We start from the raw sequence: 19,093 nt of genomic DNA, 5'->3' as shown, positions 1-19,093 counted from the left end.
TGTTCAGAAGGGTAGCATCCAGACTTCAAAACAAAGGAGATCCAAAACAGTTTTGGGATTAATGTCTATAGTTTGGCCCTTGGACAAATTAGATCACATACTCTCCAGCAATCTTGGTTTGGCATGGGCAGCCCCAGTGAAGCCTCTGGTGTCCCACTTTCTCAGCTGCTTTTAAAACATCCCAGTTTTTCTTTCCTCCTCTCACTTTCCTGCTTTCTCCTCAGTTACTTCAATAGCAGCAAACTGACTTCAAAATACAAATGTAATTTGCACTCAGTTCACTAACTCAGAGAGTGAGTGTGGTGTTGCGGTTTGGGTGTTGGAGTCTAGAGAACAAATCGCCACTAGGACACAAAATCCTATTGGGTGAGTCTGGCATGAAGAGTCTGCATGACATCTGACCTATTCAGTGTCAAACATGAGATGAAACTAGGGTCACCTCAAGTCAGAAACAACTTGAAGGCAAACAACTAAAAACTAGGCCTCTGGAAGACCAGGGTTCAAACCCACACTCTGCCACAAATGATCACTGGCTGACCTTGGGTAAGTCACACTCTCCCCTTAGATCAGAGTAAAAAAACCCTCTTATTTATCCTGGATCTTCCCAGAAGATCTGGAGTCCTCCTTTTACACGTGCATCCCACTGTGCCATTGCTACAGCTGCTGCCATACATTGCTACCTCTGAGGTTGGAAAGAGGTGCCCAGCCATGGGACCTACACTGAGCACTTTGTTCTGACCTCAGAGTGAGCGACAGGCGGCAGCAGTGCCTTTGTCCAGTGGGACAGCGAGACATATGTACGAACAGGTGCCCAACATTGGAATGAACGGCCCCAGGTAACTGGGAAAGGTTGTGGTAATTCCAGGGCCAGGATACACCTCCTTCACCATGGGTTTTGGTTCTCACCTGTGAAATGCTGGAGAACATGCAATGGCAACCCTAGGGTTGGCACCGCTCAGTGCAGTAACTCATAGTGTCACACCCCCCATTGATCTCCTCTCTTGCCATTCCATACAGAATCCTTAGTAATGTTTTTGTACTAATGTTATTCATAAATTGTAATACCCATATATCACTGTGTGCAATGGCAATAGTTGTGACATAAACATCTAGCAAAATTAAAATGATATCTTTAAATTACATTATCATACGCAGCCTAAATGTATTTACATGTACAGTCTGCCCTTGGCTTACGCAGGGGATCCGTTCCGGACCCCCCCCCTGCATAAGCCAAATACCGCGCATGCTCAAGCCCTGTTCAAGTGAATGGGGCTCATGCATGCAGCAGTGCGGTGGTGCAGTGGTGCAGTGGTGCGCGTGCGTGCGTGCCACAGGCACACACACACTGTTCATCCAATTGGGATGTGTCATCCCTTGCGCTCTGTGCGCTCCCGCACAGCTTTCAGCAGATGCTAAAAGCTGCATATAGCGAGCCTGCGATGACACGGGCTCACTGTACACCATTTTGTGTGGTTAAAGTGAAAATTTGGTAAAATGGGAGGTTCTTAAAGAAAAATGTAAAATAATTTTATTTTATTTTTTCAAAAAAATAATTTTAATTTTTTTAAAAAGGGCCTCTCCTTTCTCTTCCCACCGAGACTTGCTCTACTCGCACCATTTCTTCGGGTGAACATCACAGCCTGTTTCTGCCAAAAGGCAGATGTTTCAGGAGCAGTGGTGTCACCCCGTCAAGGTTTCACCTGGTGTGGTTTGTATCCCCCGCTAGTAATGCGGATTTACCTATATGCTGACTCACCATTCAGTAATTGATCCAATGTGACCCTTGTAGTGAAATGGTGAGTTAGCACATAGGCAAATCCAACGGATTTGATAGGTCTCCTTGAACTGGGAATAATCAATAGCATTCAGGCCATAATCCCCAATCCTGTTAGCTTGGACCAAAGAAAGGGTACCAACTTGTCCTTCGAATTAGGCAGCAAAATGTTTAGTGCCAGGTCTACAGATTGATTCATCCCAATGGATCCTTGTCATTTTTGCCATCCTTGGAGGCCTGGGGAAAGGTGGAACCTCACTATTTCTCTGTCTCCTTTCCTCATGTTGGTTCACAGGCCATCGCTGTCAGACAACACAGGATGACCTGAGATATTTTTTCCACTTTGAACTATGAGAAAGAAGCTTCTAATACCTTCCTCTTGAATCAAAATGAGATGCCTATGAGATACATGGGGTGAGGTGCTTTTGCAGAGATGGAAGAGGGCAGGAAGGAGATTTGAAAGCTCAGCAACTGTTAGTAGTTAAAGAAAAACTCTGCAGAGGCCAGGAGAGCTACAAAGGAGCAACTTTAATCCATCAAACTCTGGCATTTAATTTCGCTGTTGCCCCGAAAAAAAAACCCCAGACACTCTAAAGGCTGGCAACTTATGTAGTGTGTGTTTGGGTGGTGGTGGAATAAAAGGATTGCTTTTATGAGGGAGAGCTTTTATTGCTCTGCTTTTAAGTTTCAGTGTGCAATAATGTCAGAAACTGGCAATAAGCATTAACTACAGGAAAATGAGACATTCTTATTCAGCATCTTTTGTGTGGAGGCGACACTCGCAGGGCACTTGCAGTGAACAGCAGCAGATGTCTGAAGCCATCTGCTTTCAGCACCAGGAGTTTGTTATATCGATGTGAAAGCTTCCCCTCCACTTTACAGCTGTTGGGAACTGGCACTGAACAGAAGCTACAGGACTGATCTTAGTACATCAGAAAGTCTCCAGTTCAAATTCTGGTTTTTCTTGGAATTCACTAGATGGTCTAGACTAGAGCAAGCCATTTTCTTTCAGCATCACTTCTTCCTTTGTTAGATTGGTTTATTGGCCTGAGCATTGGTCTAGGACTCTGGGGTTAGATGGCCTGCTTGGCATAGTGGTTTGAATGCTGGACTATGACTTGAGGCCAGGGATCGAGTCCTTGCTTGGCCATAGAAACCCACTGGGTGACCCTGGGCAAGCCACACTGTCTTAGCCTCAGAGGATGGCAATGGCAAGCACCTTCTGAAGAAACTTGCCATGAGAACCCCGTGATAGGGTCTCCTTAGGGTCGCCTCAAGTCAGAAACAACTTGAAGGCAAACAATAAAAACTAGGACTCTGGAAGACCAGGGTTCAAACCCGCACTCTGCCAGAAATGAACACTGGCTGACCTTGGGTAAGTCACACTCTCTCAGCCTTAGAGGAAGACACTGGGCATACTCCACCGATCAAATCTTTCCAAGAAAGCCCGAAATTAGAAGGCACATACCAACTGCAGCAGCAACAAGATCATGGGAGGAGAAGGTCATGTCCTGCAGGTTGCTTGCAACCATACCTTCCAACCATCCTGATTTGCCAAGGATAGTCCTTATTAATCCTCTGTCATCCCACTTAGCTGCTTTAAAATGTCCCAGTTTCTCTTTTCTTCTCCCACTTTCCCCCTTTCTCCTCAGCTTACGTCAGCTGCTGCAAAATGAGTTCATAAGTGCCAAAGTAGCTTTCACTGAATTAATTCAGTAAGAGAGGGAGAGGAGAGAATCTTGACCTTCCCAGCAAAAGCAGCCTGCTGCAGCCTCTCTTAGCTTGCATGTTGTCCCTCTTGAATAAGTTTTGGCATCTTGACCACACTCTGGTGTTGGTTGGCCAAAAGTATACCAGTTATCTCCACCAGGGGCAGGTAGCATGTAAAAAGTGGGGTCTGTCTGTCTATCTATCTATCTATCTATCTATCTATCTATCTATCTATCTATCTATCTAGTGTGCCTTCAAATCATTTCTGACTTATGGCAACCCTAAGGCTATCCTAGCATCAGTTTTTTTTCCAGAGGGGGTTTGCCATTGCCATCCTGAGGCTGAGAGAGTGTGACTTGCCCAAGGTCATCCAGTGGGTTTACATGGCCAAGCTGGGATTTGAACCCTGATATTCAGACTGCTAGTCCAACATTCAAACCACTAAACTACATTGGCTCTCATCTGTCTGTCTATCTATCTATCTATCTATCTATCTATCTATCTATCTATCTATCTTCCATCAATCTATCTATCTATCTATCTATCTATCTATCTATCTATCTATCTATCTATCTATCTATCTATCTATCATCTAATCATCTATATCTTTCTATCTATATTATCTTTTTGTGGGATATTTGGCCAAGGGGGGCATCAAAATGGTTGGATTTTGACTTAATTATACTTGACTGATCTTGGGGATCTAAAGTGGCCATGCACCCTGTTTTTCGGAGGGCATTCCTCTACTTGAACTGCTTCCAGCAGAGGGTCCTCTTTTTTTTCCAGGTGTCGTTCATCTGAAAGACTGTCCAGTCTAAGTCTGGTTTACAGAGAAAGAACCAGGCAGTGGTAGTTCAGAGTTCTTGAAGTTGTCCATCAGGCCTTCAGGTCATTTCGTCAGTCTTTCCCAATCAGGTGATATTTTGTAATTCTGTTTTAATTATAAAACTCTTTTCTTAGGTCAGAATCTTGGTAGTATCTTATACTGAACTACTGTCCAATCACTTGTGTTTTAAAGGATGTTACAGTGGTGATTTCCTAATCAGGGTTGTGCAAGTGCTTGTGCTGTTTAGGACTTTGTATAGTGGCCTTCGCTAGCACAGACAAGCTATCTTCAACAGCATACACAGCTTTCTAAGTACCTACCAGATTTTTGCACAGTGGGGCAAACCAGCACAACTCTACTGCAGCTACACAATTTTATACCACACAACTGGCAAACAGGATATTGGCTTGGATTTTACACACGTATATATAACTTTATGTATGAAGATGCCCCCTTTTGTACTTTGTTGTGATCCATGATGTGTTAGTGGCCACACAACAATACTATGGCCATACCAAACAGAAAGCAAATATGAGTGGAAAGCAAAAAGAGGAAGCTTGTAATTAAAATTGCAGGGGACTTTGCTGAGCAAAGCTTACATCAAGTAAACATTGAGAAATATTTTCTGCATCAGGCATTACCACCTATTATAGTCTCATATTAAGCATTTTAAATCTCTGATTTGAGTGCAGAATAAAATATCTGTACAGATCTCAAGAGCCTCTTGAGTTTCTGGACACATGCAGTGTAAATATGATTAATTTATATTTAATATAAGTAATAACAACAATATAAAATAGAGTTTGTTTCAACCTCCTTTCTATTAATGGGAGCTTGGAAAGGTTCCTTTTTGGATGATATTACCCAGAATGCCTAGCCATCATATCTGGGAGTTGTAGTCCCTGCAAACAACATTTCCAGGGTCTGTAAAGAAGAACAAAGCTCTCTAAATCAATAGAAATCAAAACCAGAAGTGTTTATTATTGAAAATATTTACATTATATTTCAACATCACATAAAAAGCCCCAGAGATAGTCTGCCGCATTATGCAATAATCCAGATGCGAGCCTTACAGCTGCATCGTCATCTCAATGGTCTCAGTATCATTTTTCTTTTGTACAAAGGTTCCCTTTAAAAAAGAAAAAAACCCACCCTAAACCCTAAACAAAGAAGTTTTTTGAGGTTCTGGCAAGAGAAAGTAGAGGGATCCCTCAGTTGTTGCCTTCCCAGGTAAAAGCCAAAAAGCTGCTCAGCATCCTTTCAAAGCTGGTTGGCAAAGCAGTGGTGAAGAAGAAAGAAAGGAAACAATAATCTGGGGGAGACAGAAATACTACTGAGACGGTCTGTTTCAGAGCTTTGTCTCTCAGCTGGATCAACACATTGCACAGAAAGCAAATTTGTATCCTAAGGGCTCCCTGATCCAAAGGTGAGGACAATAAAGAAGGTCCATGAGTGCATTCTTCCAGCCAGACTTCTGCTGGGGTTTTATGCCAGAGAAGGGGTGGGCAACTACAGAGGAAATGGGGCGTATTTTTTACCTGCACAAAAAATATATGCTACATCCCTTTGGCCTGAATTCTGTTAGTTCCTATTAGAGTAGACCCACTGAATCAATGGGACTTACCAATATGTTTAACTATTGGTTTAAAGCAGGGGTTCCCAACCTGTGCTCTTAGGGCTCTGTGCGCACTTCCCAGGTGCTCCATGGCCACTCCAGGAAGATTGAAAGAAATAAAAATTGAATTAAATTAAAGAATAAGAATATATTCTTATATAACTCCTAAACACCACTAGGATAGGCCTCGTAGGGCTCCTCGAGTCAAAAAGATTGGGTACCCCTGGTTAAAACAGTCTACTCAACCTCGGACCAACTGACAGGATTTACACCTTGGTGTTTTGTTTTGTTTTTTGTTTGTTTGTTTTGAGATTTACCTCTAAATAAAAGTGCATAAGATCTCATTAGTTTTCTGAAGGCTGTGTTCTCTGGCTGGAGCCAATGGATCTCTCATGGACAACCAGAAAACTCAACAGAAGTATACTACTCCCATGAAAGGAAGGTGTGCCTTGTCAGTTTAGAACAGAGAAAAGTGGATCAAAACTAGTGCTTGAATAGTGCCAAGGAACAGATATGGGCTCAGACCCTACATGGTCACATATAGCATAAAGATGAACATGTAGAATTCCAATAGGGCTCCCTGCTCACCGGGACTCATGGTTGTGCTCAACTAGCCCCCACTCCCATTCAATTGGCCATTCTGTTGCTGGTGGAGAGCAAGGGGTGTGATCAGAGAAGGATCTGGCTATGTCCCATAGCCAGACAAAGACCAAAGACATCTTCTGTTAAGATCTTCTATTAAGTCCTCCAGGGGGCTCAGTGGATTATATCATTGCTCTGCGCTTGGTTACAGGGACACAGCCAGATGGTTCTCCAGTCTCTTCCACTGCCCACCATCAATGGAATGGTCATAGTAGGGGACATTATTGCAGTACAATCATGAGTCTTGGAGGGGGGTCTTTGGATGTTGGGGAGAGAGAGGAAAGAAATAGCAACCTCTGCAATGAAGAAAGGAATACATATGCAAGCATAAGGTGGATGAAAGTCACTAATGGGATGATGGCCATGAAGTGTTTAATCTTGAGGAGAAAAACCTTACTCTGTAGTGAAACCAAAGCAGAACAAATAACTCTGAAATATTCTGAATCACGTCAGGGGAAGTTTGCTAAAATGGCCCAACCAGAATCCTTAACCAGAAGGGAAGAAATGAAGAAGAAACAGTCTTCACTCCAACTCCTAGAGTCATGTTTCATGACTGTTTTTGGCAACGTGGTTAATATCCTGGGAACACGAGAAGATTTCTTGTTGATTCTTCCTTAATTTTACTCCTTCCACATTTTTCTTCTTCTTCTTTGGTTGCCTATCACAAAAAGCAGCATCGTGTCCAAACAGGAAGGTGTCCACAATAACACATAAGAAGTGTCTCATGGTGACAAATGTTTAAAAATGGGGAAAGGGGGAAAATAAAAAGGAAAATAGATTGTAGGGAGAGAAAGAGTGGAGTAGAAAGGAGGAGAGAGAACAGAACTCCATAGGCAGCAGATGAAAGCATAGGCCTGTTCACACAGCTGCAGTCTGTTTTATACTGTGAAAGCTAATCCTTGTTGGCGAAGTGGGGATCGACATAGCCCGGGCGACCCGTACTCGCAAGGAATGGTGGTCCTGCCATCGGTGCCATCTTTTCCTGGCCGCAGAACGGACCTGGTTGGAGAAAAAGAGGCAAGAGATGAATATTCGGTTGACCCAGGCATGCTTTCCTACCTGCAATAATTCATTGCCTTCATAGACACCAGAAGTGAGGAAAGTGGGGTCCTTGGGACCTCATGAGTCCTCTCCTCATCACAAAAGGGAAGGGTGAATTGTCTTTCTCAGAAGCCTCCAGGAGCAATTCACCTTCTAGATAAGTTGTAGGACTCTATCACACTGTTAAATATTCTTCTCTTTGTCTCAACAATCTTGGCAGGTACATTTGGTGGGAACATATATTCTTGTGGCTGCTCCCAGGCTCTGGAACATCCTTCCTAGAAAAGCTAGATTAGTATCCTCCATCGTGTCCTTCTGGCAGAGACAGTGACTTTTTGGTTTCAACAGGCCTTCAGGAACTGGCTGCTTGTGGGAAAAGGTCTTTTAACAATGTGCTCTGTTGCATGCATTTATTAATTTGGTTTGTTCTTTAAAATGGCTATGTTTATAAATTACTTTTAATTCTACAGTGGGATCAGGGTATCCACTGGGGTCTGGTTTCAGGGCTCCCTGTGGATACCAAAATCCACTGATTCTCAAATCCCATTATATACAATGGTGTAGTAAAATGGTGTCCCTTATATAAAATGGCAAAATAAAAGCTTGCTTTTTGGAACTTTTCTGTATGTGAATATATTTGAACCATGCTTGGTTGACTCTGTGGATGCAGACTCCATGGATACAGAGGGCTGGCTATATTTATACGTTAATTTGTTTTAACTTTTCTATATTTGTAGTGGTGTGACTTTCTATCTACATCTGCTCTGATTTTTTAAGGTGAGTTCCAGGGCTGGGAAACAAGTGACATCACCATCCCAAAATACTGGATTTTCAAAACCAGAAGCAAGCATCTGGCTATACTGGGGGCAGATTTGGGTATTTTGGGCAGTCCATGTGGTCGTAGAAGGCTCCAAGTATGGATTAAACCATCCACGGCTTGCAAATATTCCACAAGAATATTCCCAAAAGCAAACCTTGATTTTGCAATTTTATTACAGATTTGTATATAATTGGATTTGAACATCCATGGATTTTGGTATTCACAATAATTTGTGGAACTAAACCCTAACAGATACCAAGGGCCCACCCATAGACTCACACACTCATTCTCTCTGAGTCCTAAGACTTACAATGCCAAAATACCATGAGCCTGGCGCAAGAAGGGGGTACATATAGGCCTGAGGAAAACCCAAAGCTTGCAGAAATATGAAAAGAATATCTTGGGAGGGGAACCTAAAGGGGGATGTAGGGCAGGAATGGACACATAAAAAAGAAGTATAATGTTGGCGCATCTTTAGTGAAGGCTGCTTGTGCAGAGGGTAATAGGATAAAAAAAAAGAAAAGGAAGACAAGGATAGAAAGGGGCTATCTGTTTGGAAGGCCTTATAAACAGAACCATTACACACCAGATTTTGCTGCAGATTCCAAAATCTGTATGATTTCCCCCTCTTGTTCTTTGTAGCACAAGCCAGCCAAGGCTAAGCCATTTTTAAATCCTATTAGTTCTGAGCTCTCCAAAGACTTGCCTCCCTCCCATTAAGTCTCTCAAGAAAAAAAACGTATGCTCTTCCTTAAACTGCCAGAACCAGCATCAATTCCAAGAAGGAGTAATTTTGCCATTTGTCTCCTCGCTGGGAGAAAGTGGATGAACCCTATGTAGTTTGTGAAGGCTATTCAAAGTTAAGCATTTGTTCTGTTCAAAAAGAAATGTACATTTTGTTTGTGCAGAAAGCAACATTATTATTATTTTCTGAGTAGAAAATGCAGTTTTCCACCCAAGAAATATTTGTTTTGCAACACACACATATGTGCACACATGAGCGTACAATATGCACACATGCGTGCACACACACACACTGAAAATCTCATGTATATTTTTTTTGTACAAAGTAAGTCCCAAACTGCAAAGGTTATTGCTCCTTGTCTGGGTTTCTTCAAGAAGCCCATTTTTAAAAACAATGTTTTAGAATTTGCATTTCATCCCTATCAAAAAGATGGGAATTTTTTTTAATTTTTTTAAATTTTTTTTTATTGATATTCAATCACAAAACACATATACATCGACATACACATACACATAAAAACAAAAGAAATTGAGAGAATATTTTCCTTGAAGTACAGTTACTTTCCGTAGTCACATCTTATATATGAGTATTATTGTCGTACTTCTTTCTTTGTTATTTTTCTTAATATGTCCAAATATTAATTGGAAAAAAAAACTATGAAATTACAAACTACACAATACATTATCTAAAAAAGTATCTATTTACTACAATATTACTCTATTATTGTTGTATCTAAACATAGGTCTAAAACATGACAATAACAATAACAAACTAAGACTAAACAATTCTTCCTACTCCGTGCATGAGAGTTTATCTCCATATTTCCTTTGTTTCCTTATTATTGACCACAAAGTATATAAAGAAAAGTAAAGAATGTAAGCTACTTATCCATTGTTATATTTCTAAAAACAACCCCAATCCTACTATGTTGTGGGCAGTTTAAAGATAAATTATTATGTAAATATACAGACTGTTTTAAAAGAAGTCATAAGAGATATCTTATTCCAAGTTGAACAGAAATTGTAGTTGACTTATTTAATTAATTAGTCTTTTAGACCTTCTACAAACACTTCTCCTCTTCCTTGCTGTAGATAGTTTAAGACATCCTTCCAGTCTCTATAAAAATCGTCCATATTTTCATTTTTCAATAAGCGTGATAATTTGTCGATCTCTGCCAGTTCGTATAATTTTATAATCCATTCGTTCATCTCTGGTATATTCACCTCTTTCCACCTGCGAGCCAACGTTAGTCTTGCCGCCGTAATCAAAAGGAAAATAATTCTACCATGTTTCTTTTCTATATCAAAATCTAATATATTTTTTGTTTGTTTTCTTTATGTTCAACATTAAACCTTCTTTGCACTTTCGTCTTTGACCTTCCTTAGAAACTGCTCCAAGTCTGTGATGTTTCCTGCTAGTAAAATGTGTTTTTCTGCTAAGTAAGATGGTGTCTTTTCTCTCTAGCTCTCTCTTTTTATTCTCTCGTTCAAACTTACAGCTTCTTCCTTGAGGTTTCCACATCCATGGGGCCATAGGGGAGACATAGGTACCACACTTTCTAGACCAGTGGTTTCCAACCTTTTCTGTGCCTCACACTGCTAGGAAATGTTGGATTAATGTTTGCACCCCCTACAAAAGCAGTATCACATTTGAAGATGAAGAAGTCTTATTTCTGACTGAACCACATACAATATTGTGGGTGAACAAACTGAACTTTTTTTAAATACTCTTTTAGCTTAGTGCACAAAATGAAAATCTAAATTCAGCAATTAGATTCTAATTATTCAGAAAAAATTGTAAACAATAAAAATCCCAATTGTGAACATAAAATTCAACGACTTCTTTGCTCTTGCATCTCATTTGTGTTTTTGTCAAAATGCAGACCTGCCTATAGATTCAGGATTTTGTCTTGACCAAAAAAAGAACTGAATCTAGATTCACACACATATCTTTGTTGCACCCCTAAAATTTCACTCATACCTCGAGGGTGTGGGCACCACAGTTTATGAACCAATTCCTGTATTTGACCAATATAGAGACACCAGCTTTCCAGGTGTAGTGGAGCTGTGTCTGTTCAGAAGAGGATGTTTCCCCTGCCACCTTGAACTGTATTTTGCAAATGCCCTATTGCTGGCTCTTGCATATTCAAGCTATGCTGTTGTTGTTTTTTACAGGTTTTCTTAACTGCCTGTATCCTTCCATCCCAGAGGACACTGAAAAGCCTCCTTTCAGCAGTAGCGTATAGGCAAAGTAGATGGCTCACCTTTGAAAGAGTGATTCATAATGGTCTATTATAATAAGCATGTTTCTGGGTTGTTAAATTCATAATAGAATCCAGCACACAATGAAGCATATAGGGGCTTAGTGCTCCTTAAACCATCTCTCAGTTGCACGGCATGCCATTCAGAAATAGATTTTTCAAGGCTGGCAACGCAATGCACACATACATAACCAGACGGTCTTTATGACTGAGCCACCATTTAGTTTTCTTCTACTCTTTAGTGAACTGGGGCTTGGAAATTCAGGACTGCTGGAACTGACATCTCAAGCCTACTAATGAAGACAAGTGCATTCTTTGCAGGGCTTCCTACATCAGTAAGCCAAGATCTTCCATTGAGGCTGTGTACTTTCAATCTCCACCTGTGGATTTATGACTTACCGTATATACTTAACTATAAGTCAACCTCATGCATAAATCGAGGGCAGGTTTTGGGGCTAAAATTATGGATTTTGATATGACCTGTGGATAAGTCAAGGATAAAACTTTGGGGCATGTAACAAAGGTTCTAAGGATGAAGCAAAGGGAAACAATACCAAAGAATGTGCAAAATTCCAGCAGGCATAACGGTTCGTGCTCGCACTGTCGGCTGGATGGATGAGATAGTTGGGGAGGGAAACAATGCTTCTAGGACATATTACCCTATTGTCTTTCACCAGGGGATGGCACCTGTTAAAGAGTTAAAGTGCACTACTTACATTGACCTGTGGATAAGTCGATTCAGTTTTTTTGGGGTCAATTTTTTGACTAAAATTTCTAGACTTATACATAAGTATATACAATACTCATTTGTGTGACCCTTGTGTTGAATGGCAATGTTGCATAACCAAATGCATAATAAAATGTGCAACAGAAGAAGTGAGCAATGTGATGCAGCAGCTAAGAAAGCCAATGCAATTCTAGGCTGCATCAATAGGAGTATAGAATGTAGATTGAAGGAAGTAATAGTACCATTCTACTCTGCTTTGGTCTGACCTCTCCTGGAAGACTGTGTTCAATTCTGGGCACCATGATTCAAGATGGATGTTGACAAGCTGGAGCATGTCCAGAGGAGGGTGACCAAAATGGTGAAAGATCTGGAAATCATGCCCTATGAGGTGTGGCTTCAGTAGCTGGGTATGTTTTTTAGCCTGAAGAAGAGAAGGTTAAGAGGTGACATGGCAGTCATGTTTAAATATTTGAAAAGATGTCATATCAAGGATGGAGCAAGCAGATGCAAACAGCAGGTAAAGAGATTCCACCTAGACATTAGGAAGAAATATTTGAGGGCATGTCATACTGAAGATGGAGCAAACTAGTTTTCTGGCTGCTGCTCCAAACACTAGGACATGGAGCAACAGATGCAAATGACATCCTCTGAGGCCAAGAGTGTGTGACTTGCCCAAGGTCAATCAGTTGGTTTTTATGCTGGAGCGGAGAAACGAACCCTGGTCTCCAGAGTCAAGGTATAACCCTTGCTAAAGGCATCCTGCCCCTGTTTGTTCAGCTTGAGGAATGGAGAATATCTAGCTATCTATCTATCTATCTATCTATCTATCTATCTATCTATCTATCTATCTATCTATCTAATTATCTATCTCCAGAAGATGGTGCTCTGGCTGATTCTTACTGTAAGTTGTCTCCACTGTCTTTCTATCTTTCCTCACACAGTAAAGCTTTCCTATCAGTTGGGGGTGAGTGTGAGAAGAGGATGGAAGATTAGCTGCCAAGAGGGAGAAATAACAGAGATGAACACCAGATGGAAGACAACAGCTAATTGCTCCTTGTGTCTCTTAATTCCCAATCACCAGGAAAATTTACCTGCAAGAAAGAACGATTACCAGAAAAAGCAGAGGAGAAGATTTGGAAAACCCTTGCAGCATAGTGCTCATGATAACAGCAGGTATTTCCTAAAATCGCTCTCTAGCTTTTAAGATCACAAGGGAGATTGCTGGCCAACAAAGAATACATTTCACTAATGGGCACCACACAGTTGTGTTGAAACATACTGCTGCTATGACCAAAAAAAGAAAGAGAATGAAAAAGAAAGTCAGCTTGCTTCAACAATATCTGAGTCAAGGCTCTTGCTTCTCTCCCCTTAGGAAAGCAGCTGCCAGTTTTAATGCATACCCAGGTGAGCAATTTAGCCTGCCTGGGAAAGGTCAGAAATAACTGTGATCTATGTGCTCATTTTTCTGGGTGGTTGAATATGATGAATTCCCCTCAACACTGACACATACTGCCCTATTTCCCGATACATTGGGGGGGGGGGGGAGGAGGATCTGCAGCTGACACCCTTCATCAGTGCTTAATAGGATAGATCTTCACATTTGGGATTGCGGGCTGATTTTGTTAGACAAGTGTTGCAAGGCAACACTGCAGAACCGAAAGTGAAACTGGATGCACGGTGGGATGTAGGATTACCACATGCCCTTTCACTTTAAGTGCCATGGTTGCACCCTATGGAATCCCAGGGCTTGTAGTCTGGTGAGGCACTGGAACTCTAGCTGAGAATTCTCATGCCCCTTCCTAAATTGCAGATCCCAGGATTCCATAGGATATTGCCACAGCAGTTAAAATGAAATTATGGCCCGTTACACACGGGCCTTTACGGCGCCCCCGTCACGTGCTAGGGGTTGGCCGAGGACCTAGCGTCCATACCGGCCTCACCCCTAGCACATGATGAGGGCGTAAAGATGGCGGCGCCCTATACACACGGGCGCCGTCATCTTTACATGCTGGATGCATAGCATCTGCATGTCGCGCGCTGGATGTGATGCCACGAGTGTGCGAGTAGCGCCTCGCGGCATCACATCTGGGACGGAAGAAGAAGCACCATTTTGGGGCTTCTTTTTGCTCCGCGAGGTAGCCACGCGGTTTGGCTGCTGCGGCTCCCTCACGGAGCAACCAGCAGCGGCGTGAGACTGCCCCTTCTGGGCGGTCTGTAACGTGCCTATAGCACAATAAAAGCACTCCTGACATATGACCATCCAGCCTCTGTTCAAAATTCGCCAAAGAAGGAAGCTCCACTACATCTCCAAGGGAGTGTCTTCCACTGTCAAACAGCTCTTACCATCAGGAAGTTCTTCTTAAAGTTTAGGTGAATTCTCTTTTCCGGTAGTTTGAATCCATGTCTCTGTGTCCTAATCTCTGGAGCAGCAGAGAACAAGCTTGCTTCATCCTCAATATGACATCCTTTCAATCAGGACTATCACATCACCTCTTAAACTTCTCTTCTCCAGACTAAACATGCCCAGCTCCTTAAGCTTTTCTTCATATGGCAGGTTTCCAGACCCTTCACCATTTTGGTTGTCCTCCTCCAGACAGTCTCCAGCTTGTCAACATCCTTTTTGAACTGTGGTATCCAGACAGTATTCCTGGTGAGGCTTGACCAAAGCAGAATAGAACGGCACTATTGCTTCCCTCAAGCTAGACGCTATACTTCTATTAATGCAACCTAGAATTGCATTGGGTTTTTTAGCTGCTCCATCACACTGTTGACTCTTGTTCAACTTGTGGTCTACTAGGACTCCTAGATCCCTTTCACATATACTGTTGTCAAGCCAGGTGTCCCCCATCCTATATCTATGCATTTAATCGCCCCTCCAAGTGAGCCCGCACCATACGTAGGCTCCTTATAGGCATATTTCAGCATATGCTGAAGCTGCCTGGGAAACGGGTGAGTGCCCCACACGCGTGCATTGCCGCACAGCGAATATGAGCCCAATTATATCCTATGGGATGCGTGAATGGTGCACGTGGCCGCGCAACAAGCATGAGCCCCATTGGATATAATGGGGCTCAAGCTTATGCTTTTTTTGCTTTACGCGGGGGGGAGGTCTGGAACGGATCCCCGCGTAACGCAAGGGCCCACTGTACCTTACATTTCTCCCTGTTGAAATTCATTTTGTTGGTTTTGGCACAGCTGAACACACCTCCATCACTGAATGCAGCTGAATGTAGCTGCTGGCTGTTAAGAGAGGTTTGTGTGGGATGGTGCCATGGCAAAAGTATGTAGTATGACTTATTATGAAAGAGTTATGGATCTGTAAATCTCAGTTATGAATCTGTCAATGAAATAAAAGATGCCAACCAACTAACTTTAAATTCCACATTTTACCCAATAATCATTCTCATAGTCCATTTTACAGGTCCAAAAAGAGAGGTGAAATGTGTTGGGCTGATATGGAAGCATCCTCACCAGGTTTGGTAGAAAATTTGCCCTTCATTGCACAGGGTTAAGCTGTAAATATCACTCTATAACAAAAAGATAAACAAAACAAAACAAAAAACATGATAGCAATTTCTATATCTGCACTCCCCTCTCCAAATGCTCCAAGCAACTGCTTGAAAGACTTATGTAGAAACATAAGGAGAAGGCTCAGTGTATGAACTTACAAATGTGGCCATGTTGTGTCTGAAAAATGTTAAAAGAGAAACTGGGAAGCCTGCTTGAATTGAAAGGTGAGTGGATGAGTGGAGAAGGTGAAGAACGATGGCTGAACCATCATTTGACTTGATAGATTTGACAGCTGTCAATCAACATGGAAGAAACAAGAAGAAGGCAGACTTAACAGCACCCTGGGCAAGTCAGAGGACCTTACCGCACAGGCACCAGGCACAAGACAAGAACGGTCCAAAAGGAGCCGGGAAAGGAAGGGAACGAGTGGGGGACACATTTTACTGCACGTAGAAGTCCCCGTTCTGTTCCGTTCCCTTTCCTTCCATTCTCAATCTGTCCCAGAGGAGGCGATTTTTGAGAACTGTTCTGGGACTTCTCTGAGCAGCAAAATGTGTCCCCCATTCGTTCCCGGCCCCTTTCATTCCGTTCTCATCCCGTGCCTGGAGCCCCTGTACAATAAGGTCCACACTCTCAGCCTCAGGAGAAAGCAAAAACAAATCCTCTTTGAACAAATCTTGTCACGAAAACCTGGTGATAGGTTCACCTTTGGGTTGCCATAGGTTGGAAACAACTCGATAACACATACATGTACCACAAAATCAGTGACTAAAAACAACTGAAGAGGAACATGTCAGAAGGAAAGAAAGCAACATAAGGAAGGGTTAAGCACTTCTTACATCCTATACTTTTTGATGCAATTCATCCCTCATCAAAGGTGCTTTACAAAGGGGTTTAGGTGTGTGTGTGCAAATGAATTTTTCACATACAAAAAAAATCACAAATGTGAAAAATATAAGGGCTGCCTGTATCACTGGGGACAAGAAAAAATTTGAGCATGCTCCACATACCTGCTGATGAATATGGGAAAGTGATATACAAACGAGTTGTCTCCTTATTCAGGGTTGGCCGGTGGATATGACATTGTAGAATTTACTCCTAATTTTACTGCTGCTTCTCCTGAAGAGTTTTAATGGAGCTCTCCCAGTGGGAAATTCTAGCCCTTTAATGGTTTGGGGCCAGAAGAAGGTGAAACAGCAGTGGGAATAGGAATGGTAAAAGCAAGAATAGATGTATCGCCCCCACGGCAGTAGAGTCATCAGCTTCCCCATCCCCATTTGTAAATTTCAAAAAACACAACTGTAATTGCAAGTGCTATGCTGCAGGGTCATTACAAACAACTTCCTGAAGATCTCAACATTACATGAATTGGCAGGAGGAAAGCTGGGAAATGCACAAACAGAATGAGAAGTTAAATGAGAATGAAAATTAGTATAATCAGTGCCATAGTATGAACTCCTGGGATGTGATATTCTGTGCTGGTCAGGTCAACTCACAAAAGAAGGTGGAACAAAAATACAAGAGCTGCAGAAATGAACAGTGCAGTTATTAGGGAATCCGAATAGGAAGAAAAAATTATGATGGCCGCACTGAGTAGAAGTGCTGAGAGCATAATGAGTGGTTTGGAGATGGAAGACAGGGGACTTCTCTCCAGAGCGTCAGAGGCTGAAAAGAAGAGAAGTGAAAAATAAAACAGTCTGTAATGGGAAAATGGGGAGTGGGGCCAACCTGGGTGGGTGGGATACATGAAAATGGCTTTCAAGTGGTATTAAGAGGAATTGCCTCTCACGAAATCATTTTCCCCTGCCGTATTCCTGATGGAAAAACATTACAAAATTCTCCACTGTAAGTGGCATAATCAGGGCTGGGAAGCTCTGGGTGGAGTCTTAATTCAAGTTCCCCATGAAACATGCATTGAGATCCTGCATTGTGCTTCTTTAATTCAAATCTACACCCATGTAACTATATAGAGGTCATGCTACAGCATCCTTCTGCAGAATACCATTTTGTAACCAGTTGTGCAACCATGCCTATGCCTACTTATTATTCCACTGTGCAATGGGGAATGCAGATTACCTGTTCCTGCAATCTCAGTGAATGAAGTTGTACATCAAAGACACTGAAAAATAGTAACACACTGTCCAGGAATATGCAACTGCATGTGAAATTATTAGGTTTGTGGAATTCTACTTTCTCATCCTAGAACTGAATGCATCAGTCACAAAAGGGCCTTTAAAAGGCAACCACACATATAAAAGAATTTACATAAGTGTATGACACCCATAGGACTCAAGCCATTGGGTTGTTTCCATACAGTAGACAGCAACAAACTTGGTTCTGATGTTGCCCAGGAAATCATGGCAAAAAGGTCCCCCTTTCTGATGGGGGTGTTTGTTTCAGGGCGTGTATTGGCACAATCACAATTACCTATTTAGTGATACACTATAAATATCTTTGGGGGGTAGATGAGGTTTTGTGGCATTTTGCTGGATTATTTACACCTCTAAAAGCTGGCACAGCAAACTCTAGAGAGAGATGTGGTGAAGATGGCATGAAGAATTCCTAGTATGTTGCCTTGTGCTTCATAGAAGCAATACAAGATGCACTTACGAACAATTCCTCTGAAGTGGATTGAGACTTATTGTGCACCTTAGAAAATTATGAGATGCCTGAAAGTGATGGGAGCAAGGGGGACGCTCCCATCACAATTGTGTGGTTGGGGGCAAGAACATCAGATGAAGGGAGAATTCCTCCCCATGAACAGGACAAGGAGAAGATAATGGTGGCATTGTGTAACATCATCTGATATTCTCACCCAAATCGCACAATTGTGCTGGGAGTGTCCCACTTTGCACCCATCACTTTCAGCATTTGATAATCTCCCCTATGAAAATTGGACATAAACAGGCATAACCAAAAGCTGTATCTGCATATCTAACTCTGAGGTTGTTGTGGAAGGTGGCATTCAGTATATCCTTCTGCAATGCCTCTAACAGTGCTCAAAGCAGCTTCTCAATGCTGGTATGTGCCCCATGACAACTCACTGTTTGGGGGAAGTCAGGGAGCACTCAAACATCATCCAGTGGCAGTTCTGCTGCCAGGTGAAAGCATGGCTATAGCCAGGACACCACTTACAGGGGAATCTGTTCTTTTGTTCCAGCTACAGAACTGCAGCCAGGCACTGCCCAGGGTGTGTGTGTGTTGCCATCAGGGACACACCACAACTCAGAGGATGCCATGCATATAGGGATGGAAAGAATATTTGAGAATCTTTTTTAAAAGTTGAAAAACTCATTTAACACACACACACACACACACAAACACATACACACATACTGGGAAACACATTTTTCAAATGTCGAGAAACCTTGATGAAAAGAATCTTTACAGTTTGAGACTTACTGTGCACAAATTTCAAATGGT

General features: G+C 42.1%; 1 protein-coding gene across 3 annotated transcripts in view; it reads right to left on the bottom strand.

The window, feature by feature from the left end:
- Window positions 1-5,265: 5,265 nt before the first annotated feature.
- Window positions 5,266-19,093, bottom strand: part of CRHR2 (corticotropin releasing hormone receptor 2) — a 110,358-nt gene continuing 96,530 nt past the window's right edge. For 2 of the 3 annotated variants that reach the window (XM_042472197.1, XM_042472200.1), the window contains one exon: window positions 5,266-7,566. In XM_042472197.1, the coding sequence (XP_042328131.1) occupies window positions 7,426-7,566 (141 nt within the window). In that variant the 3' untranslated portion in view covers window positions 5,266-7,425. Of the gene's footprint in view, window positions 7,567-15,322; window positions 15,688-19,093 lie in introns of those variants that run through there. The other variant, XM_042472198.1, reaches the window with a different exon arrangement.

This window comes from Sceloporus undulatus, chromosome 6 (assembly GCF_019175285.1).
Source record: "Sceloporus undulatus isolate JIND9_A2432 ecotype Alabama chromosome 6, SceUnd_v1.1, whole genome shotgun sequence".
In the NCBI taxonomy this organism is placed as follows: Eukaryota; Metazoa; Chordata; class Lepidosauria; order Squamata; family Phrynosomatidae; genus Sceloporus; species Sceloporus undulatus.
Note: the sequence above shows the minus strand (reverse complement) of the source record. Positions and strands in the feature narration are given on the sequence as shown.